Source organism: Tarenaya hassleriana, unplaced genomic scaffold, assembly GCF_000463585.1.
Source record: "Tarenaya hassleriana unplaced genomic scaffold, ASM46358v1 Cleome2, whole genome shotgun sequence".
NCBI lineage: Eukaryota > Viridiplantae > Streptophyta > Magnoliopsida > Brassicales > Cleomaceae > Tarenaya > Tarenaya hassleriana.
In genome coordinates, this window is record NW_010965372.1 from 3,866,640 (window position 1) to 3,888,753 (window position 22,114).

The following is a 22,114-nucleotide window of genomic DNA, read 5'->3' on the forward strand; positions in this document are numbered from 1 at the left end:
TTAAAATAATTTTCATTTTCGTTTCATTTCATTTTTTATATATCTGGTTTGATTTTAATAAATTAAAAAGTAATATTATAAATTATACAAATAATCTATAATTCAGAGATAGTATGGCTTTTTCTAGAAATTCTGTTAAAAAAAAAATCAGTTTTCTCTCACGGAAACCGTTGTCAAATCAAACTCTGGTTTAGTTCGGTTTATATTCAATAACCGTCTTTCATAAAATCCCCGGTTCAAACCGAGACAGAGCGAACGAGATGGGCTCCTCTGCCTCGATCCTTTCTTCCTTCGTCGCATCTTCATCTTTCTCCGCCGCGTCCTCGCCGCCTCCTTCGCCACCTCCTTCGCCGTCGCGCTACAGCTACGGAGGGAGCACCAACGGAGAAGAGAGACCTCGCTACTTCGACGCGAAGACGAAGAGCTTGTGCTGGGCAAACGCCGATATCATCCCTGGTCGACACCCCGAGAGGTGGCGCAAAGACGCCGCCGGAAACATTGTCTGCAAGCGGTTCTGTAATTGCAGTGGATGTCTCTGCTTCGAGTACGATCACATTGTTCCTTACTCCAAAGGTTTGTCAATTTGGGTCTTCTCTTAGATTCTTCGATTTTCAAAGTTTGTCTGACTGGCTGATGAAACTAGGGTTTGGATAAGGATACTGTACGATTTCCTGAATCTTTTTGAGTGTTTTACCGAGTTTTTGTGGGGTTTGTACGAACGTTGTTTTTTTTTGTTCTGAGATTAGCGGACCATGGTTTTTCCGATGAACCCGAGTAATTTTGTGATCATTGCATCAGTGAATTCTGTTGGTTTCATAATGAAGCCAAGGTGGTATTTTGGAATAGGATCGAGCATCTCATCATGTGTGAATTGCGGGTACTATCATATGTAAGAATTCATCAGTCAATCTAATTTGAGTTGGAGATCTCTTGATCATGAAGGCAACTGTTATCACACGATTCTTTCTTAGTTGCTCTTTTTATGGAACTTTTCAAAGAGCTTTGCAATTCATTTAACGTGTATAGCTGCTGTGTTGTTTGAATTGGCAAAACTTGGAAGCTTGTCTGGCTAGTTTTCATTTTGTCCATTTCATTTGGTCTCAACATTATTGTTGTTTTGTAATCATGTAATGATTCCCCGAAGACTGCCATTTTTGGCGATTTCTGAAAACCCTGATGCATGTGGAAGTGAAACAGTTTCTCATCGAATCAATCTAATGATTCTCCAAGGTGGTGTTTCCGAGTAGGATTGAGTATTTATCTGACAGACAGTCATTCTTGTGATCTCCATGACAGATGTTGTCTGTGGAAATGAGACAGTTTTCTAATTCAGAACCACTTTATCCAAAGCTAATTACTTTAGTTCTGTTGTTGCGAGATCGATTATCCCTCCTCTTCAAACAGAGGGCGCTGATCCTTCTATTACATGACTGCCAGTTGAGGTTTTTCTTTGTTGTTACTTCTGTTGCAGGAGGAGAATCAACCTTGGAAAATTGCCAGATTCTGCAGACTAGAGTGAATAGGCTAAAATCCGCCCAAGAAAAGCTGGATGCGAACAAACTTAAAGGCTACTCCTGTGACATTCAATTTACCGGTATGTCGCCAATCCTAACTTGTGCTACATAGACAGAGTGTGAATTCGGTCTTCTTGGGTTGCTTTCTTGTTGGTTTTACCTCATCTTCAAGAATTGGTCATTACCCGCACAGGATAAACTTCTGTCTGAGTTGTATAGGAAATCCTCATCAACCAGACAGGATAAACTTGTGTAGCCAACTGTCATTGTATCATCTGCAGAGAAATCTAGTTAAGTTTTTAAGCTTCTATGTGAAGCTTATCCTTATATGCTGAGTTACCTGGTCTACTTGTCTGGGAAACCCTCACAACTTCCATTGTAACTTCTGTCTTGTTCTTGAATGAATCGATACTCATGTGTCATCTCCTGAAGATAGCATTTGTGTTTTTTTTCTTTTTTTCTGTATGAACATACAGACAAGGAGCTTGACATTATCGAAATGGCGGTCTATGGAGATGTGATAAGACCAGGAAAAGAATGCCGGTGCAGGACCGTGGCCGAGGTGCTCGGTCAGTACAAGCCCAAAGACCACAAAGCTCCATGTGAATTGCCCACACAGTAACCAATCCATCACTCTTTACCATTCTTCTCTCAACTCCTGATGAAAATTTCAGGTTAAATTCTGGATCCTATGATTAATAACATCGATTCTTCTGAGATCTTGTCAATTTGTTGTCTTGTTCATCGGAAAAAAAACTGGCTTGCTTTACAGTTAAAGAGGTAACCAAATTGTACAATAAGTAACACCATTGCTTGTCACTCTGAATATCTGACGAGGGTTCTACACAAGTTTCTTCCTTTTGCATCTATGCATATTTTGTTATTTTTTGGTTGACGTGGCGCTGACGTAATTGTTAGATCATCATTAGAAAATTTGATCAGAAAAATTTACCGTTTAGTTTGGAAGAGAAACTGTAAATTTAGAATTTTTTGTTGTTGAATGTTTTAGAAAGTTACGAAGTATTCTTCCGAAAAATAGTTCAATCAGGACTCCTTGATTTTGGTGGTGGGGAAATCAAGATGTCGTCACTTTTATGCCTCAATATAAAATCCCAAACTATATTATTGAAACTGTAAATACATGGAATTTTTTCCCTGTTAGTCCCATCATACATTTTCATAACATCATACATTTTCATAACACGGAATAGAAGCATTCATACTCCAATTTTGTTCGTCCTTGCTGCCATTCCTCTGCCGTCGTCAAAAAAAAAAAACAGTTTCTAGTCACACGCATATATGTATAAATATATACATATATGCACAAATACATGCATTGAGTATACACATACACATATATATATATATAAAGTATATACATTCATATATACACAATTTTTTTATAAAAAAAATGAAAAATCCAAAACCAAGAAACGAACCCTGGGCCGTGATAGCAGAAGTCTTCGCAGAGCATGACGCAATTAGGGTTAGGAGTGGAGCCCCTCATGCATCTGTCCTTGACGCATGTCTGAAGGCATCTGTCGTATTTCTCATCTCCTCTCGCTTGTCCCATTCCCATGCATGCACATGCACTCACCACCACCATCATCACCACCACCACACTCATCCACTTCTCCATTTCCCCTTCACTAATAAAACTAAACTACTGAGAGAGAGAGAGAGAGAGAGAGACCTTATTTATAATTATAATCCCAAACCCCCTTTGTAGAAATCAATAATGCCCATATCTTTATATTTGTTACATATATCCTCTCAATATTTATGATACTTTTAATATATTATTATTATTTCAATTCATTTTTATTGCTGAATTTGTGTTTTCTGTTTTGTATTATGCGATCCGATTCTAGTTTTGGTGGGTGTTGTTTAATTTTTAGATTCGATTGGCATTACGTTTGGTACATCTTTATTTCCGTTTCTGATATTAGCATTGGAGAAACCAACCAATCTCCAAGATTTGGATTTTCCCATTTAAAGTATAATTAATGCACAATTTCCTATTGTATTATGTGTGTGTGTATATATATAGATGTCTCTCTGTGTGTGTGGATTTTCCATTGATGTGATGACACTTTGTTGAAATTAATTAATATCTATTAATTATATAATCAATTCCTGAAAAAAATTAACGTTTTCAAAGCGAAATTATATCCAGAACGAAGCAAAGCAATTATATGAAGTATTTATGTGCACACATAACATACTTTTTTGTTAATCGAAAATTCACCGAATCTTTGACCCGACTATATCTTATAGAAGATCGGGAAAATCCGTATAAATAACCGTTCCTAAATGAAGACTCGAATCTGGGTTAGAAATGAGCTTTACTCCTTTTTTTACCGTTTGAACCACTCAATCTTGGATAACATATTTTTTAAAAAAAATATAACATACTTTTTATAATTATATACATATATATATATACATATATATATATATATCACAACCATTGATCAGATACATGACAATCTAATCTATATAAATAAATAATCATATCCGTAAACCAAATGAACATCAAATCTCAAACCTATCGTGGCTCTTATGTTTACACAAACGAGTTATGATTTTCATTTAACCTCGATTTTGTACCTTGACTAGTTAGGGATGTAAAACGAGTCCACTCGTGGATTGGTTCGCGGACCAATCCATATTTTTCTAAGTCGGGTTTAGAATATTTTAGTTGAGAAAAAACGGATCGAACGAGGCAACTTGTCACGAGCCAAACTGGTTATGAAGCAGAAAAAATATATTTTTTATTTTTTATTATTTTATATAATTTAAAATATATTATATAAAAGTAGTATTTTTATTAGATATTTTGTTTATTTTGTTTAAAATTTTAAAATTTTTATTATATTTAAATATTTTTAAATGTTTATAATTTTTTTAAATATTTATAATAGTTTTTAATATTTAAATTTTAGTTTTTAAAGTTAAATATTTGGTTCACGAGTCTACTCATTTGACTTGTGAACTAAGATGATTTGAGACCGATCAATTTTTGATTAAGATCAGGTCGGATTGAACTAAACTATGTTTAGATCATAACGAGAAGAATTGAGTTGGATCGGGCCAGTTCATTTTATTCTTACATTTCAAAATCTTAGGAGATCTAATTTAGCATGTAGATATTTGAGGTATTAAAATTTATAATCAGATTTCATAACATTTAAAAATTTGATAATGAGATTTCACATCTCTGGATCTTGATTAACTGAACCCAAATTTTATAAAAAGAATTAACGGTAAATTTATATTTATAATAAATATTTAAAAAATTTACCCTTCAATTCCATCATCAAAAAATATATATATATATCAGCTCTAATGGAAGAAAATAGAGAATTGTATTCACATAATGATGATGATGATGAAATTATGTTATAAGTACGCATTGTCAAATTCACAAATTTAACATCAGTAACTCATCACATTTTTTTTGTTTTCTTGTTAGTATATCAGAGATCAACTCAAATTTACCATTCAGCCTCATTAAATTTATCTATTATTTGAACCCAACAGTTTGTAGGCGAGTGGTCAGCAGATGGGTGCAAAGCATTCAGATGTTGGCGGTTCGATTTCTGGTTGGGGAGAAGTTTTCACATGGACTGCCCGATCCTCTGAAAGATGTAGTTGGATTAAAGGCCCGGTGAACTTCCAGATTATAAAAAAAAAATTATCTATTATTAAATCAAATACCAAAACAGTTAGCGACAAAAAAAGAAAAAGCAAAGATACTGATAATGACAATTAAATTAAATGTTTATTAAAAGCGAAAATCCACGTGGCAATAGGAAGCTTTGGGAACCGGCTCTTTCTCTCGGGGAGTTTCCAGTAACTTCTAGTTTAAAGCCATGACGGTTCCAGGTCCTTCCAGACTTCTCTCTATCCCTCATCAAAAGCCCCTTCGTCTCCTCCGAATTCCTCACTTGCAGATTGCTCAGGATTTCACAAGTTCATCGAATCTCTCGTCGAGCTGTTCAGTTTTTTACATTGTCAAATTCTCAAGGAAAAGGAATCTGTCTGTTTCTCGGGAAAAGTTTACTGAGAAGAAGAAACCCAATTGTCGATTTCTCAAGGTATGTTCGAATCTCTCATCTTTTTCATGTTCATGCTTCGGTTGTGTTTAGAAGAGACGAAAAAAATCGTGTCCCCGATGAAAAAGGCACGATCTTTACAATCCAGAGAGGGTTTTAGGATGATTTAGCGACTGCCCATTTCCGCAAATTGCTGAGATTAGGAATTATTCGCTTTTGTCATTTAGGTTATTGTGGGAATCAGAGGTATAAGTAGAGATGAATCCTGAGAAGTTCACTCACAAGACCAATGAAGCCATTGCCACTGCTCATGAACTGGCGATGAATGCTGCTCACGCACAATTCACCCCCCTTCACCTCGCAGCTGCTCTGATCTCCGATTCTGCTGGGATCTTCCCTCAAGCGGTTTCGAGCGCAGGAGGCGAAAACGCCGCTCAGTCAGCCGAGCGAGTGATCAAACAAGCCCTGAAGAAGCTCCCGTCCCAGTCACCGCCTCCCGACGATATTCCGGCAAGCACGAGCCTGATCAAGGTGATCCGCCGCGCTCAGGCCGCTCAGAAATCTCGCGGTGACTCACATTTGGCCGTGGACCAGTTGATTCTTGGTCTTCTTGAAGATTCTCAGATCGGGGACTTGCTGAAAGAAGCCGGTGTTGCTGCTTCTAGAGTGAAGTCTGAGGTCGAGAAGCTTCGTGGGAAGGAAGGGAAGAAGGTTGAGAGTGCTTCAGGGGACACAAATTTTCAAGCTCTGAAGACTTACGGAAGAGATTTAGTCGAACAAGCCGGGAAACTCGATCCCGTGATTGGCCGAGACGAGGAGATCAGAAGGGTTATTAGGATTCTCTCTCGAAGAACGAAGAACAATCCCGTCCTTATTGGCGAACCAGGTGTCGGAAAAACTGCTGTTGTGGAAGGTCTGGCTCAGAGGATCGTGAAGGGAGATATTCCTAACAATCTTTCCGACGTGAGGCTCATTGCTTTGGACATGGGAGCACTGGTTGCCGGAGCGAAATACCGAGGGGAGTTTGAAGAAAGATTGAAGTCTGTACTGAAAGAAGTCGAGGAGGCTGACGGGAAAGTGATCCTCTTTATAGATGAGATTCACTTAGTTCTTGGCGCCGGTAGAACAGAAGGGTCGATGGATGCAGCCAATCTCTTCAAGCCGATGCTTGCGAGAGGTCAGCTTCGATGTATTGGAGCTACTACCCTCGAGGAGTATCGGAAATACGTAGAGAAAGATGCTGCCTTCGAAAGAAGGTTCCAGCAAGTTTACGTGGCCGAGCCTAATGTCCCCGACACCATTAGTATCCTCCGAGGTTTGAAGGAGAAATATGAGGGGCATCACGGTGTTCGCATCCAGGACAGGGCTCTTGTCGTGGCTGCTCAGCTGTCTGCACGTTACATCACTGGTAATGTTTTATACTTTTTGATCTTTAGATGTTGTGGTTAGTGTTGGTATGCCGTGTTCTTGAATCTGACATGTTATGGTTCTTGTCTGATTAGGTCGGCATTTACCCGATAAGGCGATTGATTTGGTCGACGAGGCGTGTGCTAATGTTAGAGTCCAGCTTGATAGCCAGCCTGAAGAAATCGATAACCTCCAGAGGAAAAGGATCCAGTTGGAGATTGAGCTCCATGCCCTCGAGAGGGAGAAGGACAAAGCGAGTAAAGCTCGGCTCGTGGAGGTAAGAATCCATCTTCTTTGCTCGATTTAATGGCGATAGAAGATTGGTGGAAATTTTCTGTCTTGTGTAAGTCGATATAACCGTTTTGTATCCTACAGGTGCGGAAAGAGCTTGATGACTTGAGGGACAAACTTCAGCCGTTGACGATGAAGTACAGGAAGGAGAAAGAAAGAATCGATGAGATTCGGAGGCTGAAACAGAAGAGAGAGGAGCTAATATTTGCCCTGCAGGAGGCCGAGAGGCGTTATGATCTTGCCCGAGCTGCTGATTTGCGGTATGGGGCAATCCAAGAAGTGGAATCCGCAATTGCTCAGCTCGAACCGAGTTCCGAAGAGAATTTGATGCTCACGGAAACTGTTGGGCCGGAACACATTGCTGAGGTCGTTAGCCGGTGGACGGGAATTCCAGTGACGAGACTCGGCCAGAATGAGAAGGAGAGGCTGATTGGTCTCGCCGATAGGTTGCACCAGAGGGTCGTGGGACAGGACCAAGCGGTGACCGCTGTTGCTGAGGCAATTTTAAGGTCGAGAGCCGGGCTAGGAAGGCCACAGCAACCGACAGGTTCGTTCCTCTTCTTGGGTCCAACGGGTGTTGGGAAAACCGAGCTTGCTAAGGCCCTTGCTGAGCAACTCTTTGACGATGAGAACTTGCTAGTGAGAATTGATATGTCAGAGTACATGGAACAACACTCTGTTTCTCGCCTCATTGGTGCACCGCCTGGGTACGTCGGTCACGAGGAAGGCGGGCAGCTAACCGAGGCTGTGAGGCGGCGGCCTTACAGCGTCATACTGTTCGATGAAGTGGAGAAAGCACATGTTGCAGTGTTCAACACTCTGCTTCAAGTCCTAGACGATGGGAGATTAACCGATGGACAAGGCAGGACAGTTGATTTCAGAAACACGGTGATCATCATGACCTCGAACCTTGGGGCCGAGCACCTACTCTCGGGGCTCACAGGGAAGGTCTCGATGCAAGTGGCTCGGGACCGGGTGATGCAGGAAGTGAGAAAGCACTTCAGGCCCGAGCTATTGAACCGTCTGGATGAGCTCGTCGTCTTCGACCCTCTCTCGCATGAGCAATTGAGGAAAGTCGCCCGGCTCCAGATGAAGGATGTCGCCGTGAGGCTGGCAGAGAGAGGGGTGGCGCTGGCGGTCACGGATGCTGCCTTGGACGTGGTTTTGGCCGAGAGTTATGACCCGGTGTACGGAGCGAGGCCCATAAGGAGGTGGCTTGAGAAGAGGGTTGTGACCGAGCTTTCGAGGATGCTTGTGCGGGAAGAAATCGATGAGAACTCGACGGTGTACATAGACGCGGGTGTGGGAGGGAGCGATCTTGGGTATCGGGTGGAGAGGAACGGAGGGCTTGTGGATGCGGAGACGGGGCGGAAGTCAGACGTGCTAATTCAGGTCCCGAATGGGCCGAGGAAGAGTGAGGCGGCTCAGGCGGTGAAGAAGATGAAGATTCAGGAGGTGGTAGACGATGACGATGAAGAGATGGTTGAAGACTGAAGTTTGTGTTTTTGATAAACTTTTGCGGTTTTAAACTTTTTTTGTCATTGTCTTGTGGGGGTTTTTTTTTTTTTTTTTTTTTTTTGTGGTGTGTAATAACTGATATTAACAAAGATGTTGTGAAGTGGAGATATTGGTGTATGGTATTTTGTTTAGAAAAAGTTGGTTAAAAAATTTCAAATAAATTTCTTTATTTGAAAATTCGATTAAATCCGATTGTGAAAGATGTTAATTATGTAAGAAAACTGGTTAATTTATTTATACATTTAGAAGTTTTTGACTTTTTTGAGGAATATATTGTTAGTGGTATTAAATAAAAAGCCCGTAAATAATTTTCGGCCCATCGGACTATGGGCCCATAAAAATCCTGACCCGAGACAATGTCGCCGTATAAAATAAGAATCGATTAATTAGGGTTTTTGTTCTCCGCTTCTTCGGCGTAGGCATTCTCCAGTCAGGCGATACAACAACAATGGTGAAGGGACGTCAAGGAGAGCGCGTCAGGTGCTTCTTTAAACCGATTTTTTCATCCTTCCTGCTCGACGAAGTTCTTGTCCTCGATTTCGATTTCTGTTGAACACTTCAGTTTGCTATTGAGATTCAGCCGATACTTGTATATTTTAGCCCATTAGATGGTGATAACATTTTGCGATCTCTCGAGGGTTCAGGAATCTATCTTGTTGTGTGATTTTGATGTACCCTTTTTTTTTTTTACTTAGTTAGTTTAAGTAGTAAAGTAGAATTTTTTTTTGGCTTAAATTGCTTTTGATTAGGGATGTATATGATTGTTCAATTGTGATGTGGACTCTTTTGTTTACTTGGTTGGTTTTTGTGGTTTTGCAGACTCTATGTGAGGGGAACCGTCCTTGGATACAAAAGGTGAGCTATTGTTTAATTTCCTTGATTTGCATTTCAGCTTATTGATACATTCCATGGGTTGAAAATTGTTTAATGGATTAGTACTGAAATAGGATTATCTCCTCGCTGAGCTGTTAAACTCGGGATTGTTCCTGGAACGTCGTGATATCGAATTGTGTAGTTGTTATGAGTGTTTGCTTATGAAGCAAGCTCCTTTTGAAGAACAAACAGTGTTATGCCTCTTCTAGAGGATGATTGTTTTCAATAATATCACTTCCAATCAAGATTTGATCCTTCAGCGCCTATATTGAGTCTGTTCTTATTCTCTTGTTCTTGAGTTTTGATTGCCAATGGCTCAATGTGCAGGTCCAAGTCGAACCAGTACCCAAACACATCTCTTGTCCAGATTGAAGGAGTTAACACCCAAGAGGAGGTGTCGTGGTATCAGGGAAAGCGGATGGCTTACATCTACAAGGCTAAGACAAAGAAGAACGGAAGCCATTACCGATGCATCTGGGGAAAAGTCACGAGGCCTCACGGTAACAGCGGTGTGGTTCGGGCCAAATTTAAGTCGAACTTGCCACCAAAGTCAATGGTAATCCGTGAATCGCACATTAACACAATCTTCTCGTTACAGATTCAGTTTTCCAGTCGGGTTTTAACCGAGTTTTTTGATTCTTTGGCAGGGAGCTCGGGTCAGAGTCTTCATGTATCCGAGTAACATATGAACAGGGTAGGCTTCAAAACGCATTCTAGTTCTCTGCAGGAGGTTTAGGTACATCTGTGCTGTATCCTCCCATGTGAAGGACTTGTTTTGTTTGAAGCGTTCATCTGTTATAAACTGAGACATAGATTGGTGTTTAATCACTACTATAGTTTGTTTTTGTTTTTTTAGTGTATTAGATTCGGTTTTTCATATTGACTTCTTTATTTAAATGTTTTGGCGTTTCATTAAAATGAATGTTGATGGATGATGAAATCAGAAATCTTTGAAATCGTTTTAAATTTTAATTTTCAGATTTATCGTTTGAAATCTTTGAAATCAGATTTATTGTACTAAAAATTAGGTCCATTTAAGGATGAGATTAACTCAGGTTTGAATCTTTTTTAATAAATTTTTTCGATTTTGTAAAATCTGTGTTGTTTAGTTTCGTGGTAAATTTTGGTTTTTTAGTTTTATACCCTTTTTATTATATATTTGTAAGTTAATTTTTTTATTTTTATTTTTATATGAATTAATTTTTAATAAATTATTTTTGATTTAAACTCAAATACTTTAATTTAATAATTATAACTAAAATTATATATTATTTAAATTCGAAATAACTATCTTTTACCCCAATAGCGGTCACTTCAACGGTGGTCCATCCCAGCCGTTCAAATATTAAATTACCAATGACGTCAACATACTCTTTTTATTTTTTATTTTTTTCTCCCGCAAATAAAAGTACTGCAATTGTTGGATGATTCTGCCAAATTAAAATCCTCTTTTTGGAAAAAAAAGAAAACTTTCTTAATGGGTAGAACAAAAATATTAATGTACATTTATATTTTAGTATATAGTTATCTTATGAATTTTAATTTATGGGTATCCTTCATTAAATTCGGATCAATTTATAAAATAAAAACTTTTGGAAAAATTTATAAATCCTTTTTGCACACTTTAAATTTCAAATCTTTTGGGACTCTCTTAAATTCACTCCTATTCTTTTCATTTCTCTTTAAAAAAAATGGTAACAAGAGAAATATGAAAAATAAAGAAAAATTTGAATGTGGAGGCATTGAGAAGTAAAAAAAACATTACTGTGCTGTTCCGCAGGATCTCGGCAAACACTCTTCTTTTTCACTGTCCCCAATGCTCTCTCTCTCTCTCTCTCTCTCTTTCTCTCTCTCTAAAATCTTATAGCCTCACAATCTCTTTGATTCTCCTTCAATCTCTCTCTCTCTCGCCCTAAGAGACGCACCCATACTTTGTTTCTTGAGCAACAATGGCAATTGCTGTTGCAGTGCTCTTACTGGCCATGGCTGGTTACTCAAGTAAGTAAAATTAAAACTTTATCTCTTCCACTTAACACTCTTCTTTCACTTAATTTTTTGGGGGTCCAGATTTATCTCCCTTCTTTAACCCTTTAAAGTTAATTTTTTTTTTCTTCTTTCTGTTCTCTAACATGGATCTTCTCTTCTCTTTCTGCTTCCATTTTCCTGGAAAAAAAAGGGGGAAAAAAAGAGTTCCCTTTTCATTTGTTTCTCGCTCCAGTGTACCCTTTTCTCCGCTCTGTCTTGCAGCAAAAAAGAAGATTTTTCTCCACTCTCCTTGCTTCTTGGTTCACCTGAATAGCTTTGTTGTCCTCAAATTTCACTTACATGTGTGTGTGTATATATGTGTGTGTATGTATGTATGATTCTTTTCAGCTGTCCGAAATTATTATATTCTGTCAAAAGAATAGAAAAAAGAGAGCAAGAAATCCCACATCCTGTATTTTCCTGTTTTTGGAATGAGGTTTGCTAGGTTCTTTCTTGGTTTTCAACATATCTTGATTTTTCCTTGTAAATTCAAAAAATTTTCCGGTGAAAGGCAAAACTAAATCTGTATTCTTGCCAAGTTCATAACTTTATTGGACCACCCTGATGCCACCTCAGTTGGTTTAATGGATTCTTTCATATGAACGCCATCTATGCTGAATTTAGGCGTGAAAAGGAACAACCTCTCTGTATACACTTGATTCAGAACAACACAGTGAATCACTTTCAAATTAGTATCAGTGACATGTGATTTCATACATTTGGCACTTTTCAGTATGAGATTTTGTTTCAGAGAAGTCCTCTCCTGTTCGGGAACATGCCCTGTCATTTTTCACCCTTGAGAATTCTTGATGAAAATCTTATATTTTACCTGAACTATGACTTTTTTGTGTCAATGTTTAGGCTGAATCGGTTGAGATTTCTCTGTCTAACAGTGGTTTGTTTTCACATGGTTAATCATGTATTATGAAAAAAAACAAAAAAAGGACAATCTTGATCATGGACAACGGTGAAACCAAAGTGTGGTGGGGTGATATGTGTAACACATGCATGTGTATGTATAGGTGGGATATGGTGTGAATGCAGAGAAGGGAAGGGGTAATCTTGATCATGCACAAAAGATCCAATCTTGATAATGAACAATAGTGGAATCAATGTGTTTGTGGTGGGGTAGTATGTGTAACATGTATATGTATATATGTATGTATGTAACGTGCTGTGTATGAAGAGAAGGCTGAATCTTCTTGATCATGAACAAAAGGCCAATCTTGATAATGAGAAATGATGATATCTGTGTGTATGTGGTGGTGGGGTAATATGTGCAACACATGTGTATATGTGTATGCGCATGTGTATGTATAGGTGGAACATGGTGTGTATGCAGAGAAGGGCTAAGCGACGGAATGCTGCAGAAGACATTGGACTACGCGTGTGGGGCAGGAGCAGACTGTGGACCCATCCACCAGAATGGACCTTGCTTCAACCCTAACACCGTCAAGGCTCATTGCTCTTACGCCGTTAACAGTTACTTCCAGAAGAAGTCACAGTCCCCCGGCTCATGTGACTTTGCCGGCACTGCCACTTTTTCGGCCTCCGACCCCAGTGAGTCTCCTAATCCCGACCCCCGTAATTGCAAAAGTCATAATTTTGGTGGCGGATTCACGGAACTTAGTGTTGGTATTACCAAGTATGTTGTCATTTGATGGATGCTGATAACTTCTTAGGATCGTTGTTTGCACTTGTTGTTCATCTTATGGTCGGAAACTTGATTATAGTTTTGGCAAATTTACATAGTTGAATTGATAATGAGAATTGGGTTTGGTGGTGAATCAACTAGAGATATGAGTTTTATGAGAAATATTGGTTTTAGGGTTAGATCAAGTGCAAACAGTTAGATCCAGGAGAGCCAGCAGCTTGTTTGCTTAAAGTTTATGGATTTTTGTTTTCTGAATTCGGAGAAGATTCTAATCTTGTCAGAAAATGACATTTTGGTCCCATTTAGTACCATCTTTGAAAGTTCCTTTAATGAGATTGGTACACTTTTCTTGCATTTCAAATCCACATTTAAGGATATCCGACGAATTATTTCATGTGGGCATCAATGGAAGATATCAAATCTGGCCTAGTAATACACAAAAACTGCACGTGTTTTTTTTTTTAAATTTATGATGCATGTTCCAAGCTTAACATACACAAGAACAAGTTCCAATCTCTATGATTGGATTCAGTGTGAATCTACAATGGTTTCTCCTTTGCATAAAACACAGCATACGAATACGTATTTATAAGTATTTGTTGCTAAAAAGTTTAAGTAACTGTTTCTGCGTTTTATTTAACCTTTGCCTTGTTTCACAATGATATTGTTGCAGGCTACTCTGGTTGCCCTTTTCCTGCAAGTGCGAGGTACCGTACCATTTCATTCGATTCTTCGTGTTGCATTAACGTTGGTTCGATCTTTTTTGACATAATGGTGTCTTTGCAATTGATTTTGGCCAATTAGATAAGATCAATTAAAGTTCTAAGATCTGTGTTTTTGTCTGTATAGGATACATGATAAATCCTTTTAAGAGCATTATAGTAGTATACATCTTAATTTATAGAGTTACAATAGAAGGTTGTAGAATGAAATCTTAAATATACTGAGTTACGATAGTGTCGTTGCATTGTGTATGGTCATGTTTGGTCTGGATCATGATGTCTTATAACTGGTGTAGTGCGGCCGGGACGTCGACAACAGTGACAACGACGCCAACAACGGGAGTGCCGACGACCACGAACATCGGGCCATACTCGGGAATGCCATCGACGGGGGGAGGGATGGGGACGTCGGGACCAGGCGGGATAAACCCGGATTACACCTATCCTTCTCCCGGGTCTAGGCTTCAAAACCCTGTCGGAAACCTCTACAGATTCCTAGCGTTTATCCTCTTGATGAGTTCACTGATCTTGTGAGGTTAAAGGTCGTGTCTTTTGTTTGGGGATGTAATGTGACGTGGGTCCACTTGTTGGTTCTTGTTTTTGTAATGGAATCTTTCAAGAACTGTGTTTTCCTTTTGTTGTGTTCCAAATCTTTGTATGTTTCTGTGTGTGTCTGTGTGTTTTTTCTTTGGTTTGGTTTCCAGCTGTTATCAACTTGCTCCGATGTGTATGTCTTGACGCAAGCAGCAGTGGAGGGGGACCAGATTTCCAGTATCTGACTTAGGACACCGAGACGGAACAATTCCAGATCGTGTTGGTATTTGTGTGCCCAGTTTCCGACACGGTTTAAAATGATTTTTAAATTTTTATGACTGGAATGTTGGCAATCCGTATCCCAATAAATTCCATTCCATCAAATCAAATTGGACCGACCTGCGATGTGAATTGAATGTCCTAAGCCACTCTCTAATCACACAGCATGGGACTATGCACTCCAAAACCTATAATATTTGGTTACAGCTCTAACATATCACATGGTCCGTCCATGACACAAGTTCATAAATAACCTATTTTGACATTTTAAACCAATAATCAATAAATCTCAGGCTCGGCCATAACCATAATTCAACTGATCTCTTCATTTTCTCTAAAGATGCCCCAATACAACAATATGTTTTTTTCTCCTCTTTCAAAAATTACAACAGCACAATGCGTGCACAAGTCAAATCAAAGAATGCAACCAACCCTTTGGTTGATGTTACTATGTCTCTGCTTAAGCTGTGCTGTCTCCCCGAGCTTTTAAATTCATCGGGATTTCAGCGTAGAGTGACCGGTGTCAGCCAAATGCTTGTGTAGCTTGTTCCTAGACGAGGTTGGATCGATCGTTAATCCGAAGGAAAACTGTTTTATATTCAAGTATTAGAGAAATCATGTTGATAAAAACATCAAATGGAGGACTGACCTTGATTCAAACTCCTCTCCACATCGATCGCACAAGTTACTGGGATTCTTCTCTTTACTCTGCATTTCAAAAGTTTCCAAGAGTTAGATACATAATACATGAACTAAGACTAAGACAGTGACTTTGGCTTTGTTTCCCTCACCAAGATCCACAAGTCCAACTACCATAATCACTGCCAAATCCACTTCTATTCATGATTAGGGTCTTTTGTTTATTGGTTTAATTTCAATAATGTCAATCAAAGTATTAAGTTTACGCTTTCCTGATAAATATCTATCCAGCCAATTACGTGCTGAAACCTTGAGCACTTTCAAGCAGAAGACTTTGATACTGTTTCCCATAAGATAAGATCTAGCCAGGAATTGCATACACAAGTAAGAGAAATCAATATCTAAGCTTACGATCATTTCATACCTTTGATTTCTTTCCCTTGGATGACTTCTTTGACTTCGTACCGATGTCATGGAAATGACTTGAATCTTTGTGGTTGAACTCTTGCGTCTGGCCAACATTTTCATCCCGATCCAAAGCTTCGGGATGAGATTCTTCCATGTGTCTGAACTTATCTTGAGCATCATCCTCATCACCGCTCTTTGTTACGTTAATATCTTTCATCATAGGCTCTCCACGGTTCTTTTTCTCCCTCCCCTTCTTACCCTTGTGGTTCTTCCCTGTGCGTTTCCTGTTATCATATTCCATGAAATCCTCCTCATCCTTCTGAGAATGGTCAAAAACTCCGGAGCTTGAGTCCACTATGCCATCTGCAGGGGTCGGTATTCCATTAGAGTGATCTGCCATGGCTTCTCCACCGTACCATTTACCCTTCTCCTTCCTACCTTTTCTACTCCTCCCTGTGCTTTTGTAGCTATCATATTCACTAGTGCCGGCTGTGTCACTGTCATTCTCAACTCGAACCTTAGATGAGACATTCTTTCTCTTATTCTTCTGCCCAGACACCATTTTCTTAAGTATACTCATTTCGTCATCCTCGTCCTCGCTTTGACCAGATTCTTTCATATCCTCCTCCACATCGAAATCATCACCACCTGTTCCGCTGTTTTCACCTGAAACTTCTTCCTCAAGTTCTGCTTCATCCTCTTTTTTATCGTCAATCGTTAAGCCATCCTTAAGCTTCTCATGCAGTTCTCCTACTTCATCATATGGTCCCTGAAATCCATTTATCTCCTCCTCTTCCTCTTCTTCTTTTTCCTCCTCAAAGTCACTGAACGACTCCCTCAACTCCATCACCTTCTCTTTGTGCTTCTTTGACTGTTCGTGATTTTTCCATTGCTTCTCACTTTTGAACTTCTTGCTACAAACGACGCAATAAAACTCCTCATTCTTCTTTTTGTCATCATCATCCTCTTGTTCAAACCCGTAGAGACCCACATCTTCCTCCTCTTCCTCCTGAACCTTTGCCCATTCAGGTTCCTCATACTTCCGAGCTCTCTCCAATCTCTCCTTCTCCATCTTCTTCCTCCTCTCCCTCTCCTCCTCCCTCTTCTTCTCCATCTCTGCATTCTTCTTCATTACCATATCAATCACCCTCTTGTCCCGCTTCTTCACGAACTCAGCCAACCCCCTCACGGTTTCGTTGTACTCTCGTTTTGCTTTCTTCCTCAGCTTCTTGTTCTCCTCCTCCATCACCCTCCTCGACTTCCTATTCACACCCGCCATCACATCCCACTGATCCACCCAGCAGAAATCCATAATAGTCGAAAACCCTAACCAGTGATTGTAAAACGCCGTAACCTGAGCATACGGGCTCTCTAGATTTCCCATTATCGGAGCCTCCTTCACAGAATCCATCCTCAACCCTAATTTCTTCGCGAAACTAACCTCGTTCCGACAAACACTATCGAAGAGATCGGAATATACCCTGTAGAACCCTTTTCCGGTGTCGGAATACCCCGAATACACGGCGTTCGAGAAGAACGCGAAGAGATCGGGAACATTCCCGGGGATTCCTCCGGATTTGGAGCCATGGTCGGAGAATAGAATCTGAGACCGGTGAGAATCATACCAGGCGCGTTCTTTGGGATCGGAGAGGACCTCGTAGGCGTGAACGAGCTCCTGGAACTGGGCGGTGGCTTCGGCTTCGGACAATCCGGCGGATTTGACGAGCTTGTCGGGATGACGTTGCAGAGCCAATTTACGGTAGGCGGAACGGATTTCGTCCGGCGAACAGTCCTTGCTCAGACCGAGAACTTCGTAGAGGCATCGCTTCTCCGACGACGCCATTCACTTCTTCTTCTAGGGTTAGGGTTTCTGGATCGATTCACGCGGTTTCCCGAACTCTTCCACAGAGCGGAAGAAGAAAACAACGTTGTTTCGTATCTCTTGGAGAGCAAAGCATATATATATATATATACAACTCGAGATGTGTTATAAAAAAACGGTGTATCTTTAAAGCATATCAAAGAAAATATATTTGAGTTTATCCCTAAAATTTTGGACACAAGATCCGAACAAACCACGGTGCCCAAATAGTACAATTGGGTCATGCCGATTCAGATTCAATTTATTTCGACTTAGATCGACTTAAATTCATTTTATTCCGATTTGCTTTCAATTCAAACCGATTTATGTCGATTCAAATTCAATTTATTTTAATTCTAATCAATTCATTTTCATTTCGAATCAATTCAATCAATTTGATCTAAATCGATCAATTCAATCTCTTTTAATTTGTTTCGAATCGAATTCAATTCAAATCAATTCGTTTCGATTCCTATCCAATCAATCCATTTCGATCCAAATTCGATTTTCTATATAATTTTTTTATTTTAAAAAATTATTTTTTCGATTATTTTTATATTTGATACAAACTCGATTTTAATTTTAAAATATAAATACATGATCTCTTTTTATAAGTAAATTTTTAATATTTTATTTAATCAAAACTAATTCATGACAAAAAAAATGAAATGTTTAATGAATTAATTGAGTTAATCCATGAGTTACATAGGTTAAAACATATTTAATTCGTAAAATGATTATAATCCAAAAAAGAAACCCAAATATAATAATAGTTAAATCGAGTTTACACATCTAATCTTACCAAACTTTATATCTATATTTAATAACTTATATTTTGAAATTGACGTATCTATTCAATAATCGAGTTTTACTTTTATTAAGAGAAACACGCATATTAATATGTAAACAAATCTCAAATAAATATAGGAACTTTAAAATTTTCAAAAGAATTTACAAACCTTTTTTTTTTAACTTTTACATTAAAATTTGAAATAAAAAATCACCGTATCATTGTGATATTTGAAATCATTTAAAAGTTTAGAATTTAATTTATTGGCGATTTTTAAAAATCATTTATTTTCATTATTTTAAACAAAATCATGACTTCATATAAGAGTTAACGTATTTATTTAAAAATTTAAAATTCATGTATTCATTTAAATTTATTTTACATATGTATTAATATGGTAATTTCTCAAAAAGAAATAAAATAATTTTAATAAATGTAATGCAGTTTAAATTATTTTTCAAAAAATATAAAAAAAACTGAAAAATTTTAATCTATTAAAAATAATTTGATAATTTCTAATAGATATAAATGATAATTTCTAAATACGTTAGATACAATGCTAGAACATTATGAGGTCCGAGTCCGAATCCGAATCCGAATCCAATTTGTTTAACAAATCCAAATTTAAACCGAGTTAATGGGATAACTTAAAATTGGTTAGAATCGGGTAATTTCACCAGCCCTCGTCTCATCATCTAAACCCTCACAAGACCAAAATCTTTTATAAGCCCCAAAGATGTATATATATGAAGGGACCTTAGAGGGAACGAAGAAGATTCTCTTTCAACCAGAGGCTTTAGACAAGACAACTATGAGCACCGGGCCGTGCCCTACTGTTAATGTCCCTCCCATTTCTCTCACGTGATATACCTTCCGGACATGTGAACGAGATATTCAATATTTAACCCCATGGCCATGAATGTGCTCTGTCTCTATGATGAAGAGTGATACAATACATCTTTTTTTTTAATGTTCACTAACCTCATGTACTGAAGATCTCTTTGCCTCTATTGACAAGCTACCACTTTTCTCAGTATCAAACTTTTTGTTGAAATTCTCCCTGAGGAATTCTACTGCCATGAAAGTAAGTGCAGAGGCCGGTATATACCACATCACCCTCGGGACGCTTCCCTTGAAAAACCCCTTTGCCCCTTCATTCATCCATATCTTCCAGATTGCGTCCGACCAGCCATCGTACCTATCGGCCATATGAAATCCAACCGTGTAGGAAAAGCCTAATTAATGAACATTTCTTTCCAGCCCGGGATCCCCTAATACTAAAAAGGTAAGAATCTTGCGATATCACAACTGGTTTGTCCTAAACTCTGGCTAGGAATGTATATAAGGGTATGACGAACTTGATATGTTGGACGAATATCGACGATGAAATTCTCGATTGCTAAAAAAAATGAAAAATTGGACCAATGGGTCGACTACAATAACGCAAGTGGTACCTGATAGCCGATCCTTGCACTTGCAGCCTTGTTTTCACGACATCCAGTGGAGTTGTGAGATAAGCACTTAGTCCTGGGAAAATTAATTAAAAACATGGATCATTGGAATGAACTACGTATACTTATGGTCTTCGTGTTTAAGCTATTTCTCATTTGAAACCATTTTACTTCAAAACACACGAAGAAACATACCACCAGCTAATCCTCCCAATACAAGCCCCTCAACAGAACTATTGACTCGATACTGTGAATCCGCATTCCACTTTTTCTTCCCCTGCTCTGTTAAATCCTTTAGTGCTTCGTAGAACATTACCTGAGAGAAGGAGAGAAACGGAAAGAGCGATGATGAGATTACAAAGACCCCTTCGTTGACATTACAAAACAGCAGTTGCAGAGATTCTACTGAAACTACGAAACAAATTATATTTGTGATTTTAAATAAAGCAGAAAAGTGTGATGCATACCATAAGACCAGCAAAAGGAACATCCCTTGCTAGTGTAGACCCATATCTGCCAAACCAAGAAAACGCAAGATGAGTCCCTTTATGAGGATGCAACAATTAAGGAAATGAAATGAACAGCATAATACACAGAACGTGAAAATATACCCAGCATACAGCCCTTTTATCCCTTGCCCTTTCCATATTGAATATCCAGCCTGGAACATTCCAGTATAATAACCATACATTTGACCACTTGATTTCACCGGAAGGCTGTTCTTCGTAATATAAGAGCTCCAGGAAGTTTTTGTGCCTTGAATTTGCATCCGTTGTTTTATTACTTCACAAGGAACATATACAAAAGAACCAAGTGTATCACCTGGATCAAGCAAAGAAGCAACATAAAACATGAACTCCTTTGACATCTCCAAATCAAGATTAACTCACAACTTGATTCAATTCATTCATAAATTTTCAGGACTATCCTCATAAAGCAATTCAAATTACAGCCTTAATCCTTTCAGAAGGAAGCACAAAGCAGCCAATTTTTTTTTAAAATGATTTAATAAAGACTGCGGTTTCAGATAGAATCATCAGACAATAAATTGAAGTTTCAACAAATAATGAAATGCCTGAGATTCCATGACTCAATTCTTAATGCAGATTATCTTTCTTCTAAATTATGCTACATGGTTTTCCAAACCAGTGCGAAATAAGTGAACCATAGTTGTTACACACGAAAGAATTTTTTCATGGCCCAAAAAACAGGGAAAATCAATCTTCTAACAACCATAAGGGTCGAATAATGAAGACAAAGTTCAGGTGATATACCAATAGCTCCTGCTATAAAATGTGCCCAGTGACCTCCTAGACTGGGATGAGACTCTTCGATCCATATCTTGGTGGACTCAATAAAACCAAAGTAGGTCGCTCCAGTGGCAAGAGATCCAGCGATTCCAGGAGCAATTCCCCTATAAAAGCCTAAAAATAAGATCAGCTCAAAACAAACCGAAAGATATAATATACCCAGTTGGATAACTTCTGAAAAGAAACTGCACTCTCAATTCTTAAAATTCGTGGCGTGCAGAACAATAGTATACGCAGTCTGCTGCCCGTTTATAAGACCATAAGTGGGGAAAACGAACTTCTATGTTAATCAATATGTATGAAAGAAAAGTACCATGACTAATGTACCTCTTAAACCATCGGCAGCCCAGACACTCCGGACCATTTGCATAATGCCCTTTTGGCTCTGACGAACATGAAAATGAGCAGTTAGACTAGGTTTGACATGATGTATAGTGGGAGTTCAAGGTAAGCAAACTTTGATGGATCACTACATTAGTTTTCCATGGGATTAGAAAATAAAACAGAGCTGGAAGCTAAAAATGTGACAAGTACTTTCTTGTTGATACCTGAGTTGCAGAAACAATAGCTTGACTTTGAAGACGGGTTTTAAGGGTATCTACAGGATGCATCATTCCTTCTCCAAACGCACCGGCAATACCTCCCCACAAGAACTCTCTCCATACTGCATCAATTCACGGTTTATAATATTTAACCAGACTCAAAATGGCCGGAACATTAGGTTCCGATGCCAAGAAAAGATATAGAAACAGAAGAAATGGTAAGCAAAAGGCACAGCAG

General features: G+C 38.7%; 6 protein-coding genes and 1 long non-coding RNA gene across 8 annotated transcripts in view; 4 read left to right on the forward strand and 3 right to left on the reverse strand.

The window, feature by feature from the left end:
• Window positions 1-231: 231 nt before the first annotated feature.
• Window positions 232-2,369, forward strand: LOC104812097. Its single transcript, XM_010539081.2, has 3 exons — window positions 232-573; window positions 1,472-1,594; window positions 1,991-2,369. Exons 1-3 carry the CDS (start codon window positions 261-263, stop codon window positions 2,134-2,136), a joined length of 582 nt encoding a protein of 193 aa, XP_010537383.1. The 5' UTR covers window positions 232-260; the 3' UTR covers window positions 2,137-2,369.
• Window positions 2,370-2,615: 246 nt separating this feature from the next.
• LOC104812098 lies at window positions 2,616-3,242 on the reverse strand. Its single transcript, XR_771555.2, has 2 exons — window positions 2,954-3,242; window positions 2,616-2,768 (listed from the first exon to the last, which is right to left on the reverse strand). It is a non-coding gene; the product is annotated as an uncharacterized LOC104812098 (long non-coding RNA).
• Window positions 3,243-5,397: 2,155 nt separating this feature from the next.
• LOC104812099 (chaperone protein ClpB1) lies at window positions 5,398-8,895 on the forward strand. The gene is made up of 4 exons (XM_010539082.2): window positions 5,398-5,614; window positions 5,800-6,980; window positions 7,075-7,256; window positions 7,355-8,895. Exons 2-4 carry the CDS (start codon window positions 5,831-5,833, stop codon window positions 8,762-8,764), a joined length of 2,742 nt encoding a protein of 913 aa, XP_010537384.1. The 5' UTR covers window positions 5,398-5,614; window positions 5,800-5,830; the 3' UTR covers window positions 8,765-8,895.
• A 288-nt stretch (window positions 8,896-9,183) lies between these two features.
• Window positions 9,184-10,601, forward strand: LOC104812100 (60S ribosomal protein L35a-3). The gene is made up of 4 exons (XM_010539084.1): window positions 9,184-9,268; window positions 9,608-9,643; window positions 9,989-10,217; window positions 10,309-10,601. The coding sequence occupies exons 1-4, from the start codon at window positions 9,237-9,239 to the stop codon at window positions 10,348-10,350; spliced, it is 339 nt and encodes a 112-aa protein (XP_010537386.1). The 5' UTR covers window positions 9,184-9,236; the 3' UTR covers window positions 10,351-10,601.
• Window positions 10,602-11,456: 855 nt separating this feature from the next.
• LOC104812101 (PLASMODESMATA CALLOSE-BINDING PROTEIN 3) lies at window positions 11,457-14,761 on the forward strand. Of its 2 annotated transcripts, none has more exons than XM_010539086.2 (4): window positions 11,457-11,659; window positions 13,007-13,246; window positions 14,014-14,047; window positions 14,382-14,761. In XM_010539086.2, the coding sequence occupies exons 1-4, from the start codon at window positions 11,611-11,613 to the stop codon at window positions 14,521-14,523; spliced, it is 465 nt and encodes a 154-aa protein (XP_010537388.1). In that variant the 5' UTR covers window positions 11,457-11,610; the 3' UTR covers window positions 14,524-14,761. The 2 variants fall into 2 exon arrangements, with proteins under 2 accessions (XP_010537388.1, XP_010537387.1); XM_010539085.2 differs by having other exon boundaries at window positions 11,479-11,659; window positions 14,359-14,761.
• Window positions 14,762-15,177: 416 nt separating this feature from the next.
• LOC104812102 (DNAJ protein JJJ1 homolog) lies at window positions 15,178-17,884 on the reverse strand. The gene is made up of 3 exons (XM_010539087.2): window positions 15,939-17,884; window positions 15,525-15,583; window positions 15,178-15,425 (listed from the first exon to the last, which is right to left on the reverse strand). Exons 1-3 carry the CDS (start codon window positions 17,763-17,765, stop codon window positions 15,368-15,370), a joined length of 1,944 nt encoding a protein of 647 aa, XP_010537389.1. The 5' UTR covers window positions 17,766-17,884; the 3' UTR covers window positions 15,178-15,367.
• A 1,569-nt stretch (window positions 17,885-19,453) lies between these two features.
• LOC104813287 (mitochondrial substrate carrier family protein E) overlaps window positions 19,454-22,114 on the reverse strand; it is a 14,147-nt gene continuing 11,486 nt past the window's right edge. The window contains exons 2-9 of the mRNA XM_010540855.2: window positions 21,883-21,998; window positions 21,662-21,719; window positions 21,299-21,448; window positions 20,636-20,846; window positions 20,492-20,537; window positions 20,220-20,340; window positions 20,028-20,100; window positions 19,454-19,771 (exon numbers count right to left, since the gene is read on the reverse strand). Of these exons, the coding sequence (XP_010539157.2) occupies window positions 19,540-19,771; window positions 20,028-20,100; window positions 20,220-20,340; window positions 20,492-20,537; window positions 20,636-20,846; window positions 21,299-21,448; window positions 21,662-21,719; window positions 21,883-21,948 (957 nt within the window). The 5' untranslated portion in view covers window positions 21,949-21,998 and the 3' untranslated portion in view covers window positions 19,454-19,539. The remainder of the gene's footprint in view (window positions 19,772-20,027; window positions 20,101-20,219; window positions 20,341-20,491; window positions 20,538-20,635; window positions 20,847-21,298; window positions 21,449-21,661; window positions 21,720-21,882; window positions 21,999-22,114) is intronic.